An 18,735-nucleotide genomic window follows, 5' to 3' on the forward strand; every position below is an offset into this window, starting at 1 on the left:
CCTTTTGAGATAGATTGGAGATGTCATGGGTACAGAGACCTTTCTGGTTCTTCCCAGAGGTCAGATTTCCCCTGCACATCTCACAGGTACCACTGATGTCCCTCCATCCTGCTCGGTGGTGCAGCACAGGGTGAAGCCCTGAGCGGGGCAGTGTCCGGGAATCCTCTGGAACATGTCTGTCTGCTGCTCCCTCAGTGGGGGACACACCAGCTGCACCGAAATGTCAGAAGGGTTTGCACAGCTGACAGGTTGCTGAAAATGGAGCATCGCCATAAATTCTCTTTATCCAGCCAAGTGCAGCTTAATATAGACTTAGCTGCACGGGCTGCCTCCGCACTGAGCCCAGGAGCTGCCACAGCTCATGACCAAAACATGAACTTGGCGATTTAACTGGATCACTACTGCTAGTGAGGGGAAAACAAGAAAATCTTTGAAATTTCTCTTTCTCTTAGGTTTAAGAAGTACTAGAGAAGGGGGTAAGAATGAACATGTCTGAACTTGCCAAAACTCCGACGAAGACGTGTGCCCTGAGGACATAGATGAGGATGAAATCCTGGCTAACCTGTCCCCTGAGGAGCTGAAGGAGCTGCAGAGCGAGATGGAAGTCATGGCCCCAGACCCTGAAATCCCCACTGGGATGATACAGAAGGATCAGACAGAGAAACCCCTACAGGGAGCTTCGACCACGGTCCCTGGTTGACTACCTGTACTGGCAGAAGGCATCCCGACGCATGCTCGAGGATGAGAGAGTTCCTGTCACCCTCTTGCCCTCTGAGGTAACAAGAAAAAAGTCACAAATATTTATTGTGCAGCAGCAGGGGGATCTGTTTTATAGCTTTAATACCTTAACCTGCCTCTGCTTCTGTCCCTTACTAAGGTAGAGTGCAAACAAAAGTAGATTAATCCTAAAAGCCTCATCAGTGATAGAATCCAGCTTGGACTGATGTCAGGGTTTGTAATTTTTTAATTGCTTTCCCAAATATTTACTTAAGCTTTTGAATAGAAAAAAAATTCTAATTTGAGTAAAGCAAATCACTGAGAAACTGTCACAAGATCAGTTTTGGAGGATGCAACTCTAATTTGTTTGAGTTTGCATATGGAAGAACACCATGTTGTTTTCAATTGAAGATTATATTATCATACAAATTAAATTATTAACTGACAGAATTTAATGACATACTGGAGAAAAATCCCAAACCACTGTATTTTAACAGGGTGAAACCTTCATTAAGACCAAGCATGCCAACTCTGTGTACTAGTTCAACCCTACTCAATACAGCGCTTAAATTTATTTGACTATCCCCATGACTTTGAAATAAAGTTAAGGTCATACTTAGATATCTTTCAGGATGAGAGCTACACTTAAAAATAGGTTAATAGAATTGAGACTTGGCCAGATGAAACACATCCATGTTACATGTGAAGTTCACTAGAAGTGAATTTGAGGTAACTGATTTATTTTATTTTTGTTGTAAATATCAGTGGTTTGGTAATGCACACCAGTGTGGCACATCCCAGACTTCCCAGGGCAGGTTTCATGCCCTTTGGAGCTCAGGGGAAATCTGTGGGATTTTTCTCCTCCTATAACACTCTTATACTCAAAGAAGCAAGTTTTTAAACACTTCTGAGGTTAAATCTGAAATCTGGGCATGGAGCTGGTTTCTGCATTCACAGCTGATCCAGCAATCCCCATACCAAACCCATTCACCACCACAGCCCAAGGGCAGAAGTGAGGGACCAAGTGAGACCAAAGTGACTGGGACCATTTATTCTGACTTTGTGTGCAGCACAAGCCATGACTGTCCTGCCTGAAGTAGTGCAGATCTCAGGGAAATACTGGATTTATTCGTGCTTTATTAGCATTTCTCTGTGATGGAGGAACCACTTGCAAAAAGATGCTTGATAAAGAAAAATCTCACTGAGGAGTATATCTGGAATTGGTAGACATTTGCAACTAATTTATTTGGGTGGTAGAAGCCTCACTGCCCTGCAACTGCCTTGTGCAGGGGCTGGTTTCTTATCTCTGGACCCAAACTGAGTTGATATTTTATCCTCAGTGAGGTGCTGCCTTAGGTGTGATGCTCTGGGACTGCCAGAGCAGGTGGCCTTGCTGTCCCTTGTTGCACAATCAAGGGACTTGGTTCCACAGTGCTCACAAAGTGCCCTCTTTGCTCCTCCTTGGGCTGAGCAAACCATCAGGGGCTCACACTGATGTCCAGTGCTTTGTGGCATACGAAGGAAGCTTTTTGTCTCGTCAAAAAATTTAATCCTGACAGAGACTTTGGATCAGAAACCCTTAAACCCCCAGAAAGGGTTCAAAGACCATCTTAACATATTAAATATGTTCAGGGTTTCATTGCCAGGACTTAATTTAGTAGGCAAAGATGAGAAACTGGTTTGCAGCCTCTTCAGGAACAAACTGTTCATGCGTTCCCAAGCAAACTGGTACAGCCTGAATTACAGCAATGACACTTTTGGGGATTATTCTCTGTTGTATGGGCATAGAGGGATCTAAATCCAGCTGCTATGTGCTTATTTGAGCAGAAAGTTATTGTAACAAAGATGTTTCACAACTATTTCAGCTGTGAGGTTTTGTCTTCCTCAGAGAAGTGCTGCAGAGGAGATGGAAGGAGAGGCTGGCAGGAGGGTGCCAGGAACAGAGGAAAAAGAGAGACATTACCAAAATGAGCAGTGTCCGAGTCAAGAACAACCTGGGGAGACAAAGAAAGATGGAAGTGATAAGGAGAGAGTGGTGGAGGAGGATGAGAAGGAAGAAGCAGAGGAGGAAGAGGAAGATGATGAAGAGGAGGAGGAGGAGGAAGAAGAAGAAATGAGACTGAATCGGAAACAAAGGAGAATTACACCAATGAGAACAGTCACAGCAACCAGATAAGTCAGAAGCCAAGTACAGAACCAGGAGAAATCACAGAAAAGCCTAAGGAAAATGAAAAGAAAATATCAAAACTGAACATCCCGCAGAAGTTAGCTCTGGATACCAGCTTCATGAAGATAAGTGCCAGGCCTTCAGGAAATCAAACCAATTTAGAAGACAGTTTGGAGAAAGTCCGAAAAAACAACCCAGACATGAAGGAGCTCAACCTGAACAACATAGAAAACGTCCCCAAGGAAATGCTGATAGATTTTGTCAACGCCATGAAAAAGAATAAGAACATTAAAACGTTCAGCTTGGCCAACGTGGGGGCTGACGACAACGTGGCGTTCGCGCTGGCCAACATGCTGAGGGAGAACAGGAGCATCACCACCCTGAACATCGATTCCAACTTCATCTCTGGCAAAGGCATCGTGGCCATCATGCGCTGCCTGCAGTACAACGAGACGCTGACGGAGCTGCGCTTCCACAACCAGAGGGGCCTGCTGGGCCACCAGGCGGAGATGGAGATCGCCAGGCTGCTCAAAGCCAACACCACCCTCCTTAAAATGGGGTACCACTTCGAGCTGCCGGGGCCCAGGATGGTGGTGACCAACCTGCTCAGCAGGAACCTGGACAAGCAGAGGCAAAAGAGGCAAGAAGGGCAAAGGCAGCAGCAAATGAAAGAGCAGAAAGAGTTGATAGCGATGCTGGAAAATGGACTTGGGCTGCATCCTGGGATGTGGGAAATGCTGGGGGTACCGCTGCCCCAGCTGAGGATGCAGGAGCCCCCACAAGCCCCCAAACCCCCCATCCCTGCAGCTGTGTCGCTGAGCAAAAGGCAGGAGAACACGAGGCCAGCCCCCGAGCAGCCGTGCAGAGAGAAACCCATCAGCTTCAAAGTGGTCAAGCTGAAGAAACTCAGCGCAAACCCCCCGTGCCAGAGTACGTGGAGCCCGCTGAGAAAACCAACCTCAAAGACGTCATCAAAACACTTAAACCAATTCCCAGGAGAAGACCCCCTCCCCTGGTGGAAATAACCCCGAGAGATCAGCTCCTCAACGACATCCGCCAGAGCAACGTCGCTTATCTCAAGCCGGTAAGCGCCCAGCGGTGGCTCTGAGGTGGGGACAGCAGTCACTGCTGTGCTCTGAGCTCTGGTTGGAAATGCTGGGTGTTGGCAGGGCTGGCAAATGCCACCCTGTTGTGTGAGGCTGCCCCTCCTGGTGTGCAGTGGTTGTTTTCCAGCAGCACTGAGGTGTAGCTTGCACAGGGAGTCACTGCAAGCACCAAGGCTGCAGCATCTCTGTCTGCATCCACAAGGTAAAGGAAAGGAAATTCACTCAGGAGGTGAGCAAACCCACAGAAACTAACCTTACTGCACTCCTAGTAGTATTAGTTATGACAGGCATGTGCTTTATAAGACAGTTGTTTCAGGAGTGCAACAGGCATTATTTTTCACATTAGTCCCCCATAAGCCCCATGTTTCTCCATTCAATAGCTGTGTCTTTCCTTAGCTCTCACTTTACACAGAGAGCACTGTCACCTGGCACACACTGAAATCCAGCCTGGACTCACAATCTGCAGCTCAGCTCCTGCCTGCCTCACCCAGGAACAAGGAGTGTATTATTTTAGTGATCCTTTGCTGCTCATTCTTTTGTTTGTCCTTATGTAGATCAATTACAAAATTCTAGTGCTAACAGGAAAAAAGGAAATTAGAACCACCAGCAGTGAGATGGAACAAGGTTGTAGGAAGAAAGTAGTGGTACTGTAGTTGATTTTATATTTGTTTTCAAGTAAAACTTTGCCACTGAAAATTGGTTCAGTGGTCAACTCAGGTGAGCTCAACATCATCCTGACTTTCAGAATTTCATTTTTCAAAATGAACGCTGCCTCTTGGGTATACTCTCACTTGGGTACCAAATTCATGGGCTGTTTCTCAAAATGCTGGCCACCAGATTTCACCTCTTGCTCTCCTGACCTGTTACATTCCCTTGCATTGACTCAAGAATTCCTAAAAGCTGGCTGATGTACTTGTAGCTTGACACCTGTTTGTGTTGCCATGGCTTAAGGAAGAGGACAGAAATTCCCTTGTAATTAAAAATAGCCAAGTAGTACTTTGTAATTATTTTTTCTTTCAATATTGACATTTTAATATAGTGGGCCTAATTTTGCTTTCATTCATACCTATAAAGAAATAATTGTTTCCTCAGTAATTCCAGACAGAGTAGTTTGTTCTGATATTTTGTCAGGGGCAGGTCCTGCAGTGACCTCAGATCCTGGTCCAGGATTACCCTGAACATTCTGTCCCTTAGGCAAGTTTTGGTGTTCTGAGTTTCTGCTGGCCAGTCCAACTTGGCTGCAGCCAAGGGCTCTCCTCAGGGAATTTCTGGCCTTTCTAGGCCAGTATAGAATTTACATTTTGGTTCCACATCCCAGACAGGACCTGCTTGTGGAAAGCTCACACGTGGTGCTGCTGACAGCAGGCTGGTCCTTCACAGCCATGGGAGCTGCTGCCCTCCCAGCTCTCAGGAAGGTGGAGGACAATGGGACTCGTTCTCTACCAGGCACAGCCCTTATTTTGGACAGCAATGGTTCAGAAACCTGGGTGCTGCCATGTGCCAGGGCAATACTGAACCTCAGCCATCCCCCCAAAATGATCAGGAGGATTTTATCAGTGAGAACCCTGGGGTGAAAGGTACAGGGATCACTTCATGGTGCATCCTAAATACGCCAGGTAACAATTGCTATCACAGCCCATGGAAAGATGAAATGATGGATGCATGTACTGGGGGCTTGGAGTGGTTTGTTTAGGTGGATTGTTTGGGGACTTTTTGGGTTGGTTCTTTTTTGGCCTCTGTAACCAAACCACCTGGCTTGGATTTGGGGCATTATTTGGGGTGTTATTCTCCCCATCCTCCATGATCTTGGTAACTCCTTTTTGCCTCAATTCCCTCAGCTTCATTTCTAAAAATGGAGTTTGCTTGAGCTGAGCCGGGTGTTTGTTCTCTCTCTGGTGGGACTCCATGCCTTCAAATTGATTTCCTGGACCTTAAGTATTGCAAACATCAAGTGGGGCATTCCAAACAAAAAACTCCCAATCAGAGCTCCTTGGAGTTCCCAGCTGTTATATTTTTAGTTCCTGAGGTTTGTATTAGACTAAACTGGCTGATAAATAAGACTGAGGAATTTCCTCCTCCTAATGCTTCATGTCCTTGTCCAGGTGCCGTTGCCAAAGCAGCTGGAGTGAGAGACCAGACTGACCTGAAGAAAACAACTTGGAATAAGGACTATTCAAGTTTTGCTTACAACTGTTTCAGCAGATGTTTTCTGCAGAACCCAGGTGGTGTATTCAACTCTTTGGGAACAAAGCTTGCGATGCACACTTGTGTAAGTGTGGTGAAAACGGCTGGCATGGGAAAAGTCAGTGCTGAGTGTTTCCATCAGGTATCAAACAATCCCACTGCCATCTGTCTGCCAAGTGGATTTGAGGCTTCAAATACTTGTGGGAGTATTTTCTCAGAGGCATCAATAACCTTGTCTTTCTAGTTTGTCAGCAAACTATTTTGCTTCCACGTTGTCCTTCTGCTGCCAGATTCTGCAGGAACACGCTGTGCTTTATCTTATCTTTCTTTTCACACACATGCTACTTTATTACTCTCTTGTCCATGAGAAATGTATTTGGTTTCCATGTATACAGCTTCATTTTTTAGGCTAAGGAAACAGAAATGAAATAAAGCTCTCTCTGTAAGATGTGTGCAGCACTTCCATTGCTAACAGAGCTCTCACAGACAGAATGACTGCTCTGGTACAAGGAACACCTTCCAAGCTCCCTCTGTTGCAGAGCAATGTCCAGTGGGTATTGTACCTGTTCAGCATTTAAAAGATGGTGCCATGCTCTGCTTTGAGAACTGTGATGTTCATTCCCTGTGATTCACCTCTGTCTTACTGCAATCCTTAATTGCAGCCACCTTGGAGAGCACTGAAATGCCATTTTAGGTCTCTCCCCGTGCTGTTTTTGTGGCAGGAGGATGAGCCTCACCTCTTTTCCAGGGGTTTAAGAAACTCCTAATTCCACCTAGGATGATGTGTGAATAGCATGTCACATCCTGGCAGGGCTGGATTTGAAGGGGTAAAACCTGTATATACACAATTTAGTTTTTAATACTTTTGTGAATTTTTTTTCTCCTCCCTCTTAATAACCACATTAAGTTTTTCTGCTGTCTTTCTTATAAAGCTACAGGTAAGTCACACTTGTGAAATACATCCACAAGAGACCAATTGTTTTAGGGGTTTTCTTCTTTGTTTTTTAAAGCTATAAGGCACAGGGAAAGAACAAAGGTTTCCCTGTGCTAAAATGCACCTTCCTGTGGCTGCTTGATCCAAAGGCACAGCTTTGTAGCTCCTGGCAGGATTTCCTTCAGGTGAGTTAATCTCTGAGTGGTAACTCTTAGTAACCTTCCCCTGGCAGCTAAATCCTTCCCATGCTTATTTTAATAGTCCTGTAGTATCAGCAATGTCCAGGACCTCTTGAATCCAAGGTAGTCTCTACTACCACTTGTTCAAATTTTCATTTATTGTTGTCCTTTTGGTACTTATCACCTGGTCTCTTTCCATTCTCCATCTTCCAAACTTGTAAAGCTCTTTCTCAGCTCTGCTTCTGTTTGCAAATGCAATGCCCCAAACTTGGGAAAGCTGGTTTCTGTATTGCCCAAGTAGCTTTAAAGTATCACACAACAGGGGAGTGACATAAAAAAAGTAAAATAATTTTCACTGCAGCCCTCTGTTTTGTAAAGGAGAAGAGTAGGAAAGGAAGAGGCTTGGCACTTCCAACCAAGCCCTTGCACAGAGCACAGCAGCAAGTGACAATTGTCACCAAGAAAGCTCTTGGAGCATGCTGCTCTCCAGACTGGCTTCAAGGCCAGGCTGCTGCAGCTCACACTGCAGCAGCTGGGACAGGGAAGCACAAAGTATATAATATAGTGCTTTACAATCCCCAATTCAAGCTGCCAAACACCAATTACTGCTACACCCAGAAGCTGCCAAACATGAATTGCCAGGGTGGATAGAGCATGGCCTGTGAAATTCTGCTCTGATCCATGTTCTCCCACCAAGCAGCCTGTCAGTGATCACAGGAGGAGGCAGGCAGACACAGAGATCACACCACTCGTTTGACTGCAGCAGAACTGGTATTAGTACTGCTCAAGGCACAGCTCCCAGTAATCCTAAAAGCAGAAATCCCTCTCAGGTAATTAACAGAAATGTGAAATCCCAGTTAAGTAGAGTTATGTAAGAGACCAAAACTGCATGAAGAAATACCCTAAGTATTCCACCTCTGTAGAGCAGCTGTTTTAAGGATGCAAGAGCAAGGCTGGAACATTTCAGCTCAGAGGTCCCTTGGGCCTCAACAAAGGTGACACAGAGCAGTCAGACCCAGCTTCATCCCCAGCACGGCTTGTGGCACGAGCAACAGGGTGACAGCAGATCTCCCACCATCCCAACCACAGACACAGGCACAAGCTCAAGTTTCCAACCATTAGAATTTATTTTTCTTCATAACTGTGCAGTTTTTAAAATGCTACTGTAATGATGAAGTCATAGGCTACTATGTTCTTTAGGTGTGGAAACAGTTTTTGAAAAACAAAGACCATGCGCTACAAGTGAGGAACAGGCCATTGACTCTTCAGCTGGAATATACAGACATTTTTGATAAATACTGATCACCTTAACACTTAAATGGAATGACATGTTCAGAGTTCTACACAGTTCACTATGGAAACAGCATGGCAAGTTACATAAAAGCTTCAACTTCAAGGATCCTTGCTTTTTTGTTAAATTAATTACTTGGTTAGAAAAGAGAAATGCAAGAATATTTGAAATGGAGTCTCACCTGGACAACTTTCTCCCCCTGTTGTTGGTAAGCTCCTGTTATCAAGATGATTCCATCAGAGCTGGCAGTTAAGTTGTGTATATATAAAAGAATCCCCCACACTGCTTTCAACATCAGGAGTTTTAACAGGTAATTATCTTCATGAATTTGGAATGGGTTTTCAAAAATTTCATCTTGACATTTATTGCTTTTACTTGTAAACCTGAAATCCAGTTTATTCCTTTGAGGAGTGTTGGAAGTACAGAGTCAACAGATGCATGTTTGACCTGTATCTTTGCATTCTGGGTGAGAAGAAAGAAAAAGATGACCCACGCTCAAGAACACACTTACACCTCCATCTACAAACAGCCTGTGCAGACTAAAGCAGGTAAGTCCTAAAGTAGCAGTATTTAAAAACATTAATGGGGTAGAAATCAAGCTCATCCAAACTCTCTTTTTCTCCCATGCTTGGCCAGAGTTTAGCTGGTACACAAGGAAGTTTGGCTCTCCTACAGAGGGGAGCAGTTCTATGAATGAGGATTTTGGAGAGCCTGAAGGTAAATGGGACTGGGACTGGCAGGCAGCGCTGTGTATACTCCATGCTTACAGCTATTAGACTGTTTCAGGGCTGCTAAAGTAGGGCTGTGAGGTGAGGACAGGAGCCCAGACTGGGCACAAGCACTGCACAGTTTTGCCATGTGCCAGTTCAGCTGGTAATGTGGCCTCTGTAATCCAGAGCACTCAAGGGAGGGATTTGGAGGATGCAAGAGATACCTGCTTGTGATACATTCCAGCCCATCTGAGCATCACCAGGCTGAAAGGTGCTACCCAGCATTACCTGGCTAAACTGCAATATTTCAGAACTGAGATGAAAGGGATGTTGCTTTAATAGACCAAATTGCTACAAGACAGTTTGAGAGACTGCATTCCACAGGTTTCTTCCTCCTCTACCCCCAGAAGAAGAGACAAGCAAACATTGTTAAGTTAGTATGTATTTGTGTAAACACCAGAACATTTTGCTATACAATAGAAAAAAAGCTGCTGTTCTTATGTTCTTAGAGGAGCCCTGAAGACCTTGGAATACCTGTATCCTGCAACTATTAACCTGTACCACATGCATTTCCTGTTTTGTACATAAACTGAAAGCAAGCTTGAACAATAGCAAATAGCAACTACACTCCTGCAACAGGCAGAAATGCCACGTTGCAGCTGCTTACTCCTTCACTTTAGATATGTAGTCAGCCAGTTTGTTGATACTATCCTCTGCTGTTCTAGAGCATCCAGTATGAAGCCCATGGGGGTCTTCTTCAAGCCTATCCCCTCCATCTTGTTCTGCAGCTTGTTCTGTATGTTCCGGAGCCTCAGGGAAGCATGGACAAACATCACTGCAGGACAGAAACACACTCATTAATTGTTAATGCCCAAGGAATGCATAATTCTTGCAGCACTTAAGGCACATCTCAGCATCATGACATCACTGGAAGACATATCAATGACTGCTTAAGTAACCAACATTAAAGATGGCTTGTGCTCCTTTGTGTCCCCTCCCCCAGTTCTGTTTTGGGACCATTTTAACACAGATATAGCAAAGTTAACAACCACTTAGACTGTGCAGACTTGTTTGAGAAAGCTCAAGTCACACAGCTCTACCCAGCCAGAGAAGAGAACAAATACTCACAGAGGAGAGGAAGTGTGATCCCAAACATGAACACCATGACATCTCCCAGGTAGGAGATCAAGAAGTAGCTAGACAGCATGATGGCCACAACAAACGTGGTTGGGTACTGCTTCTTCATCTTGCGGAGTATATCCTTGTTGTGTGACATCCACACAAAGCCCAGGAAAACCAGCACCACCACTGTGCCACCAATGAGCATGTTCAGGGGACTCAGGAATCTGGAGAGAAGAGGAACAACAACAACAGAGAGTTCAGTTTCAGAACCTTCATGACTTGTGTCCATACAGCATCAGCCAGCTCAGTGCTACTAGGAGGTAAGGCATTGAAAAGGCAGTTGCTGCTGTCAAGATCTTCACCAAGGTCTTTAGCAGGAGATAAATAAAGTAAAAAGTACAACTGAAGAAGAAACCCTTAGTGTTGAATTTGGATTATCTTTGTCTTTATGTTCTCTTCCTGAGCTTAGTTTCTGCAGCACATTGTCATGGAAGTACTGCCCACCAGGACCCCTCCTACCTCTGCAATCAATTAATTTGATATCATACTCACAGTCAGCATATCCAGATAAAGACAACATGGACTGATCTTTTCCCTTCACATGACCAAAACCAGAGTCAGGCTAGGCCTTCATATAAGTAGCTCTTCATGTTGTCTGTCTAGGTTTGCAAAATAGGAAAGGTAGAACACTAAGTAAAGGAAGTTACTTCACTTCTCATTTCTGAATAAACCTTCTCATTGGTTTACATTCAAACAAAAGAACTGCATGAAGAATTGTAATGCAAAAGAATTGCATTACATTCAAAGCAAAGAACTGCAAAGGAGCTCACCGTTAGTACAACAGATGGAAGCCCAGTACCAAGCAAGCATGCCTGAGAGTCAGAAGGAACTGGAGTTTGTGCTAAAGGCTTTACAGGAAGAAGAGCCAGGCCTGGCTAGGGAGTCACTGCTGAGGTTTGTGTTCTGTTATTGTTATCAGTTTCCAAGCAAACCAAGCCATCGAGTGGATCAGCTTTGGACTATAAACAGCAAGTCCCTTTTTTACAAAGCCAAGAATGTCACCTGCTCAAACCACTTTCCCAAGTATTCAGAGCTTGTTCAGAATCAAGTGTTCAGCAATACTTTGCTGAGCTTGTTTCTGTACTCACCCAGAGTCCAGCTCTACGGTATTTCACTTAAATAGTATTAAATTATGTGAATTCATGTGCATTCTGATGTTCTGGCTTTTACACCCACTGATCTGATTACACAGCAGCTGAGGCCTCTGGGCTATCACAACTACGGCAGCAGCATGACAGAGCCCTGATAAAGCCAGACATGCTCAAGGTTTACTCTTGCAGACTTTGCAGCTCATCCTGCTGCTCCAAAGCTACCATGCTCAGTGACTCACCACTCCTCCCCACTGCCAAGGAGGATGTTATGGTTTGTGGTCTGTGCTTCATATCCGGCCCAGGAGGAAGAAATCTACTGCTGGACTGGTACTGCCACACTCCACCTGCAGTGTGAGGGGGCATTTTCCTGCGCAGGAAGAACCCCCAAGAATTATTTCAGAGCAAGGACTGGTCTTGATTCTTAAAGTCAGTTGTGTCAACAGGAGATGGGACAAGTGGACAGAAAAAGATTAAAATTCAGAGTAGTTCCCCACCTGTTTCTGCTAATCACGCTGAAAAGCCAATCGGGCTTTTTGTAAGTGGTGACAGCCCAGACTTGCCTGTTGCATTTGAGTCACTCCCTGTAGCCAGCCAGATTATATTTAGCTCTGAATTGTCAATCTAAAGTTTCCAGGCTGGAAAAAGTGAACAGTTTCATCTGTGCTCCTCTGCAGCAGGAGCAGGGTGACTCATGAGTGGACCACACTGGTGCCTGGGTTATATATTTGTACTACTGGACAGATGAGATTCTTAAAGTAGGATTCACCTTCACAACTCAGCTGTCTTGGAGCAGAATGGCCAAACCCACACAACTCACAGCAGTTTTTTGTTATTTTTTGTTGCTAAAAATCCATGGACAAGATAATTCTGGAAGCAACAAAGATCTAGGCAGAGCTCCACTCTACAATTTCCATGTGCCTGGAAAATACTCTCAAAGCCTTATCACCACTACACTTCCCCTTACTCTTATTACAACTTCAGAAACTTGCAGTGAAGAACCATCCCTCCATATTTATAAGGAAGAAACCAAAGACTCCTCTGCTCTACATTTCTTTCTGTATTACACAAGCTCTGTATAACTGACTGACTGTAAGGGATATGAAGAGGGGTGAGGGGAGAATGCATTCAGAAGATCCCTCTTTTCTGAGCAAAGTGATTTGAATCACATGTTTTCTGCAGTGGGCTGCATTCCAGCATGTACAAGGGAACAGTGAACAGAAGTATCAAGTGAAGGCATTCAGAGCCACATGAACACAGATGGGGATCGCAGTTGCCACTGAAAACCAGTATTCAAATTATCAGCCATGTGTCCATGGACTTCACTACTGGTGATTACAGTGCTGGACAGGGTGTCATATGCCAAAGCACCCTTTACTGCTTGACTCACCCACAGCACAATCACTCTCTAAGACTATACTAGAAATTCATATATAGAGAATTCTTCTACAACAATGGCAGTTTTCAGGAAGGCAGAACTCCATTATCCAGTTTCACTCAGATCTGTTGGCTTGCTGCTCTCAATAACACAATAGCTAAAAACTAAAAAGGAAAAAACAGGGATATTTAATTTTAGAACAACAAAGACTGGGGAAAAAGAGAGCTATGTAACAGCTCCAGAAGTCACCTTACTGTGGTACCACCAGCACTGATATTTGCCTTATTTAAACAGAGGTCAGAACACAACAGGACAAATCTGTGCTCAGGCAAGGAGGCTGGAAGGCTTTCAGAGATGCAGAGAAAAGGTGAGTGACCAGCCATTAACTATGTTACAAGATACTTTCTAAATATAATTCCTTTAGCAGGGATTTATGAGACATCAAATACCTAAAAATGTATGCAGAGAACTATCAGCATGGCAAGGGTATGTGACTTGAGTTTATACTGCTCAGAGGACTTAGGGGAAGAAAAACTCTTAGGGTTGGACATAAAACCCAGTAACTTCTCTGATCCTGAAAGCAGTGAGAGTGGCAGACTAACAGCATTTGGGGTGTCAACAGAGCACCCCAGCTGCATGATCTCCTTTGTTTTCTGCAGTGACAAGGTACAACCCTGGTGGGATGCTGTGACCTCCAGAACAGCTGGGACGAGGTGAGAAGGAAATGCCATCACCCAGATTCATTTCCTGCTGCCCTGCAGATACCAGGCTTCCTTCAGCATCCACTAGATACAAAGTCAAGACAGAGAAAATAAATACACAGAAAGAAACATCTCGGACGGCCGCAGGGGCACAGGCATTGTCCTGCCTCAAGCAGGACCACGGGACACTGTATTGGTAGGCAGCCTCAGGAGAGGAGGGATGCTGGGGGTGCAGCTGGGAAGAAGTACTGGAAGTACTGGCAGCTACCCCTGGCCAGCAGAAACAGATGAAATTCTTTTTTTTAACCAGATTCATATTTCTAGGCTCTGTCCTACATGCATCACAAAACAGGTCAGAATTCTCACACAGGAGCAGGAAAACACAAAAAGCTCTGCTTTCAGTGAGTTATCACATCACCTCTTCTTGTCAGGCTGTTTCATACCTGCACACTTGTGCACAGCCTTACAGCAGGAGAGGGGGAGGACATACAGCTGTAGCATAAGGAAAAAAGAGCTTGGCAAGGCACATCCTTTGTCTAAGGCAAGTAGCCTCCGGCAGCACAAGCCCAGAAATAGGATAGGCCACATAAAAAGCAAAAGCAAGATAGCTCCATCCTTGTATCATCTCCATTTTAGATGACTGTCTTGGGGTGATTATTCAGCAGTTGCTGTCACATCTGTTTCTTTTGGATGTGACCAGGCAAGTCCAAACAAAGGCACTGAGTAGGAGAATAGCAGTCATTGAGAACATTTTCTTTTTTAGAGCAGCTCAGTTAGGCTGAAATAAGCACAAAAATTCCTTCTAGAAGGTCTTTTGTTCCACAGGGCCCAAGCACTGGGCAGGTTAGAGCACTAAAATGTCCTCATTAATTTAAATAACTTAAAAGATGAAGTTCTGCCTCCTCTTTCCCCATAGTTGGAGTTTCACTGAAGTTGTACAGCTGTAACTACAGGTAGCACATAAAACTATAAATAGCACATTGTCTCGAGGACAGTCCTCAGCATCCATGGACTTAGCACCTTAGTACCTTTGTTGCTCACTTGCCTGATTTTGAGACAGATTCCTGCCTGCAGACCTGCCAGACCTTTATGAAGTTTTGCAGCATTATTATTATGCAACATGTTTAAAATTTTGTGTTTTCCTTGCTCATTCCTAATCTCTCAACAAGCATGAGAGAAACTAAATATTTTGCTGCCCTGGAGCCTTTGTTTCAGCAAAGAGAATCCCTACAAGTGATCAGCTAAGGTCGTGGTCTGGGGAAGAAACAAAGAAAAAAAATTACACAGTTGTGGACTGCTGGGGTTACACAGATGGACAGTGGATGCTTTGAAGAAGTGGCAAAGGAAAGAAACATCAAGCCTCAGGCTGCAAGGAGAACATTATTCCAAGACAGAATGAGCACTCTGATGCAGCATTCCAAATTCAGCACACTTTTTTAAAACTGTCACATTTAGAAGCTAATTTTTAGCAAGTACATGGCAACAAAAGCCTAGATGAAATTACATTAATTTAAAGTAGTTAAGTTTGAACTACATGATAGAGAGGCCTTGTTGGAGTAGGTGGAAGAAGAGAAAAATTTCACTTATTAACCAAATTGACTGTTTGAGGGAAGTTGCAAGATGTGGGAGGCTCTGAAGGCCCTGATTTTAATAAAAATTCATACAGAGCTCACAATGACAGGGCCCTGGCTCAGAATAAGAACAGGGAGTCCAGTTCTTCTATAACTGGGAGAAAGGGCAGAATTTTGTCAAGATCTTGGTTTTCATCAGCAATCTACTTCAACGGAGTTTTGGGGGTGAAGAAAAAGCAGGCAAGTCCAGAGTCCTTCTTAAAGGAATTTGCAGGGAGGGAGCTTTGCTGTAGGAGGAGCAGTAAACTAAAACTGTGGCACAAAGCACTCTATTTCTAGTATCAAGAAGGCTCTGGGCTACAATTTCTGTGTCAGCCCAGCCACAGTACTGCAACAGCTGAAAATATTATCTGTGCATTTCAAGTCTGTCTATATAATTAGATGGTTTATGAGTAGGTAGAGTTGGTCATGGGATAAGTCTAATTTTGATCACAAGAAGATCACTCCATCAGTGGTTCCAATAATCCTGCCCTTAGGTCTGGACACAGCCCTGGAATTCCTAAAAAGTCATGATTCATCATTTATCAGGGGTTCCTGCCCATTACAGAATGAAGTGCAAGACAACTTAGTCATCAATTTAAATTTATCAGAAGAACTTTCTTTACCTTTGTCCCAAAGCTGGTTGGCCAAATGAAAATTTTTTCTATTAAAGAAATGGATACTTTTCTCTATTAGGTATTATCCCATTTCCTTTAAAGCCTTCTCCCATCTGATTTTAAATCTGTGTTAGAAGAATCAGGTTCATCATACCAAAGACTAAGACATGCAAAAAAAACCCCAAAAAATTGAGATAAAGATCCTGCTTCAGGGCTTCTTCATCCATAAGTTTTCAACACACAGGGTTATCACTCAATATTAATATTATAATTGCAGTTCTGATATTAGTTTCCATCTTCTGTGGCTCTGTTCTCCTCCACCTCCCACCTCAGCACATCAGTAGGAAATAAGGGGAGACAAATCTCCCTGATCTGAAGAAAAGCAATCAGAGTCAAAAGGAAGAATTTAGGAGGGTGAGTAAAAACTGCTGCCTCCCTGTTTTACGACTGGAGATATCAAAATTATTTACATTCTTTTTCCATCTTCTTGGGCAGAAGAGCTGTCTCTCTCCCTGCTTTCCAGGGACACTGTGATTTACAGAGAGCTGGCTACAGCATCGTGCTGCTAAAAGGGTAATGAACACACAAGCCTAGAACAAGTGGCATAAGAACAAGACCATGGAAGTCTCATTTTGCCAGCCTAGCAGTCTGTAAAGATCACTGTAACATATCCCCACCAAAATGCACAAGAACAAGGCCAATGCACCATACTGAACCTGAAACCATCACATGCATCAAGAAGAAAATGAAGGGTTCTGAGCTCATCCTTCCACAGAGCACAGGTCAAAGTCTCCTGTGAGCCAGAGAATTTTTATCAACTTAGATGCTGGGTCAACAGCTTCAGAAGCCCTAACAGGATGCAGAAATGCTTACCCCCAGAAAAAAAAAATTGATTTAGGGGAATCATTTTAAGCCTCTATAACATAAGAGATAAGATGTACTTCAGCCAAAGCCACTCAGGCCTGGTGGCTGGGCAGTTCTCCAATTTAAGCATTTGTGTGTTGCTCGTTGAGAAGAGTGGAGTTTTTCAGTTTCCAAACTAAAAGCTTAATCATCATTTCTGCTGCATGTCTTCCTTAAGAGCTTTCTGACCAAAGATCCTAGAGCAGTACCTGAAATAGAGTCACACAGCCTTTGGTTCAGAAGGTGATTATAAAGGTTATTTCCTGATTCCCTTCAGGAACGCAGGGTGTGACACAACACTGTACCAGCAGATGGTCCTACCTCGAACGTCTGAATTCTGCCCACCAAAACGAAATGAAAGGGTACCTTATTTATTTTATAGTGAAGTTTTTCGGTATGAACTAGCTCAGAAATAAGAACATGCTTTTAGAACACTATCAGAGAGAATTTATCTATGCTGTTTTTTTTTTAATTCAAAGCCGAGCGTGTCTCAGCCTGAGCAGCCCCGCTGGGCAGGTTCAGGAGGAAGCACAGATCGCTGCGCAGGATGCGGCTCCGTTTCCAGCGACATCCCGCACATCCAGCATCAGCGTCCGTGCCAGGCGGGGTCCGCAGCCTCGCCCCGGGGTCCGCAGCCTCGCCCCGGGGTGACAGCAAACAGCGAGTGCTCAGACCGCTCACACCCCACCACTCCATCACAAACCCGACTGCTACCCAGCCCCCCCGCCAAGGGAAGGCTGGAAACCAGGCCTCTACATTTTTAAACGACACCAGAGGTGTACGGAGAGGGGAAAGGGGAGTGGAAGAGGTAAGGGGAAAAGAGGGGAAAGGGGAGAAGGAGAAAGGAGGAAGGGAAAAGGCAGCACCTCCGCCCCTGTGCTCTCACATCCCGCCCGGGCCCTTTTCGGGTCGCAGAGCCCCCCCGGGACCAGGACCAGGACCAGGACCGGGACCGGAGCCACCGCACCCCGCCGGCCCCGGCCCTGCCCGGCCGCACCGCGAGGCCGCCACTGACCCCACGATGGAGACGAGCGCGGCGGCCACCATCAGGTAGTTGGTCTGGTAGTAGAGCAGGTTGCTGACCACGCGGTTGTTCCATTTCGAGATGTCCTTGAGGTCGGGCAGGGCGAAGCGGTCCGAGCCGGGGAAGAAATCGTCCCAGGCCCGCAGCGGGGCCACCTGCACCTCCATGGCCGCCGCCGCCGCCGCGCAGGCTCGGGAGCGCCGGGCACCGCCCCGGGGCGGCTCCGGCACCGACAGCGACAGCGACAGCGGGACCGGCACAGCGGCACCGCCACCGGGCCCGGCCCCGCCGCTCCGCGCTGCTGAACCCGCCAGAGAACGAGCAGCAGCACAAGCGACAGGCGTGTGTCACCGCCCAGGGCTGCCAGCTGACAGGGGCTGCTGTCAATAATCGCTGTAAATTCATTGTTCCTTCAGCAAGTGGCGGTGCACGTTGAGCACTCACGTGGCGAAGCCACTTGGCATCATCTGTGAAGCAAGGGATGAGTGGGGAGGGCACACGAGAAGTGGCAGCCCCAGCCAAGGGGGCACTGCGGATGTCCCTGTCAGGGGGGCTCTGCTGGTGGGTTCATGTCTTCAAGCTGAATTTTCTGTCTTCAGGCTGAATTTTCTCACCTTTTGCAAAGATGATGTCGTCTGATGATTTCTACAATAGAATTTACCTGATGAAGAAAAGAACTTTGGGTTTCAGGCATTGCATAACATTACATCACCTAAATAAATATGCATTAGGAGGGCGGAGCATGTGCAGTATATAGGCGGGTTCATGTAAATTATGCTGTATAATAGACGAAATGTTTTGTGCTTAATTCCGCCTGTGCAGAATTAACAATGTCTCCTTTCCAAAACACTCTGTGTTTAGAAAACTCCTAAAATGGGCAACTTTGAGTTACATCTAAAAGGGTGACTGCCTTTGGAGGAAAGTTTGGTGCCAGCAGCTGTGGT

The 18,735-nt window shown here is 45.3% G+C and overlaps 2 protein-coding genes across 2 annotated transcripts; one reads left to right on the forward strand and one right to left on the reverse strand.

Moving 5' to 3' along the window:
• The first annotated feature begins 482 nt into the window (after positions 1-482).
• On the forward strand, positions 483-6,157 carry LOC117002638 (leiomodin-3-like). Its single transcript, XM_033071948.1, is given in 7 exon segments — positions 483-498; positions 501-684; positions 686-776; positions 2,606-2,825; positions 2,828-3,784; positions 3,787-3,968; positions 6,093-6,157. Coding segments are annotated over 7 exon segments (1,677 nt in total). The 3' UTR covers positions 6,120-6,157.
• Positions 6,158-8,390: 2,233 nt separating this feature from the next.
• Positions 8,391-18,000, reverse strand: LOC117002648 (PRA1 family protein 3-like). The gene is made up of 3 exons (XM_033071966.2): positions 17,783-18,000; positions 10,417-10,634; positions 8,391-10,123 (listed from the first exon to the last, which is right to left on the reverse strand). The coding sequence occupies exons 1-3, from the start codon at positions 17,956-17,958 to the stop codon at positions 9,960-9,962; spliced, it is 558 nt and encodes a 185-aa protein (XP_032927857.1). The 5' UTR covers positions 17,959-18,000; the 3' UTR covers positions 8,391-9,959.
• Positions 18,001-18,735: the final 735 nt, after the last annotated feature.

Source organism: Catharus ustulatus, chromosome 13 (genome assembly GCF_009819885.2).
Source record: "Catharus ustulatus isolate bCatUst1 chromosome 13, bCatUst1.pri.v2, whole genome shotgun sequence".
Classification (NCBI taxonomy): domain Eukaryota; kingdom Metazoa; phylum Chordata; class Aves; order Passeriformes; family Turdidae; genus Catharus; species Catharus ustulatus.

Coding starts and splice junctions, on each gene's coding strand:
- LOC117002648 (XM_033071966.2), bottom strand. CDS start 17,958: ATGGAGGTGCAGGTGGCCCCGCTGCGGGCCTGGGACGATTTCTTCCCC. Junction 10,635..17,782: donor GCGCTCGTCTCCATCGTGGG/GTCAGTGGCGGC, acceptor TCTTCTCTCCAG/ATTCCTGAGTCCCCTGAACA. Junction 10,124..10,416: donor GATCACACTTCCTCTCCTCT/GTGAGTATTTGT, acceptor TCTGTCCTGCAG/TGATGTTTGTCCATGCTTCC.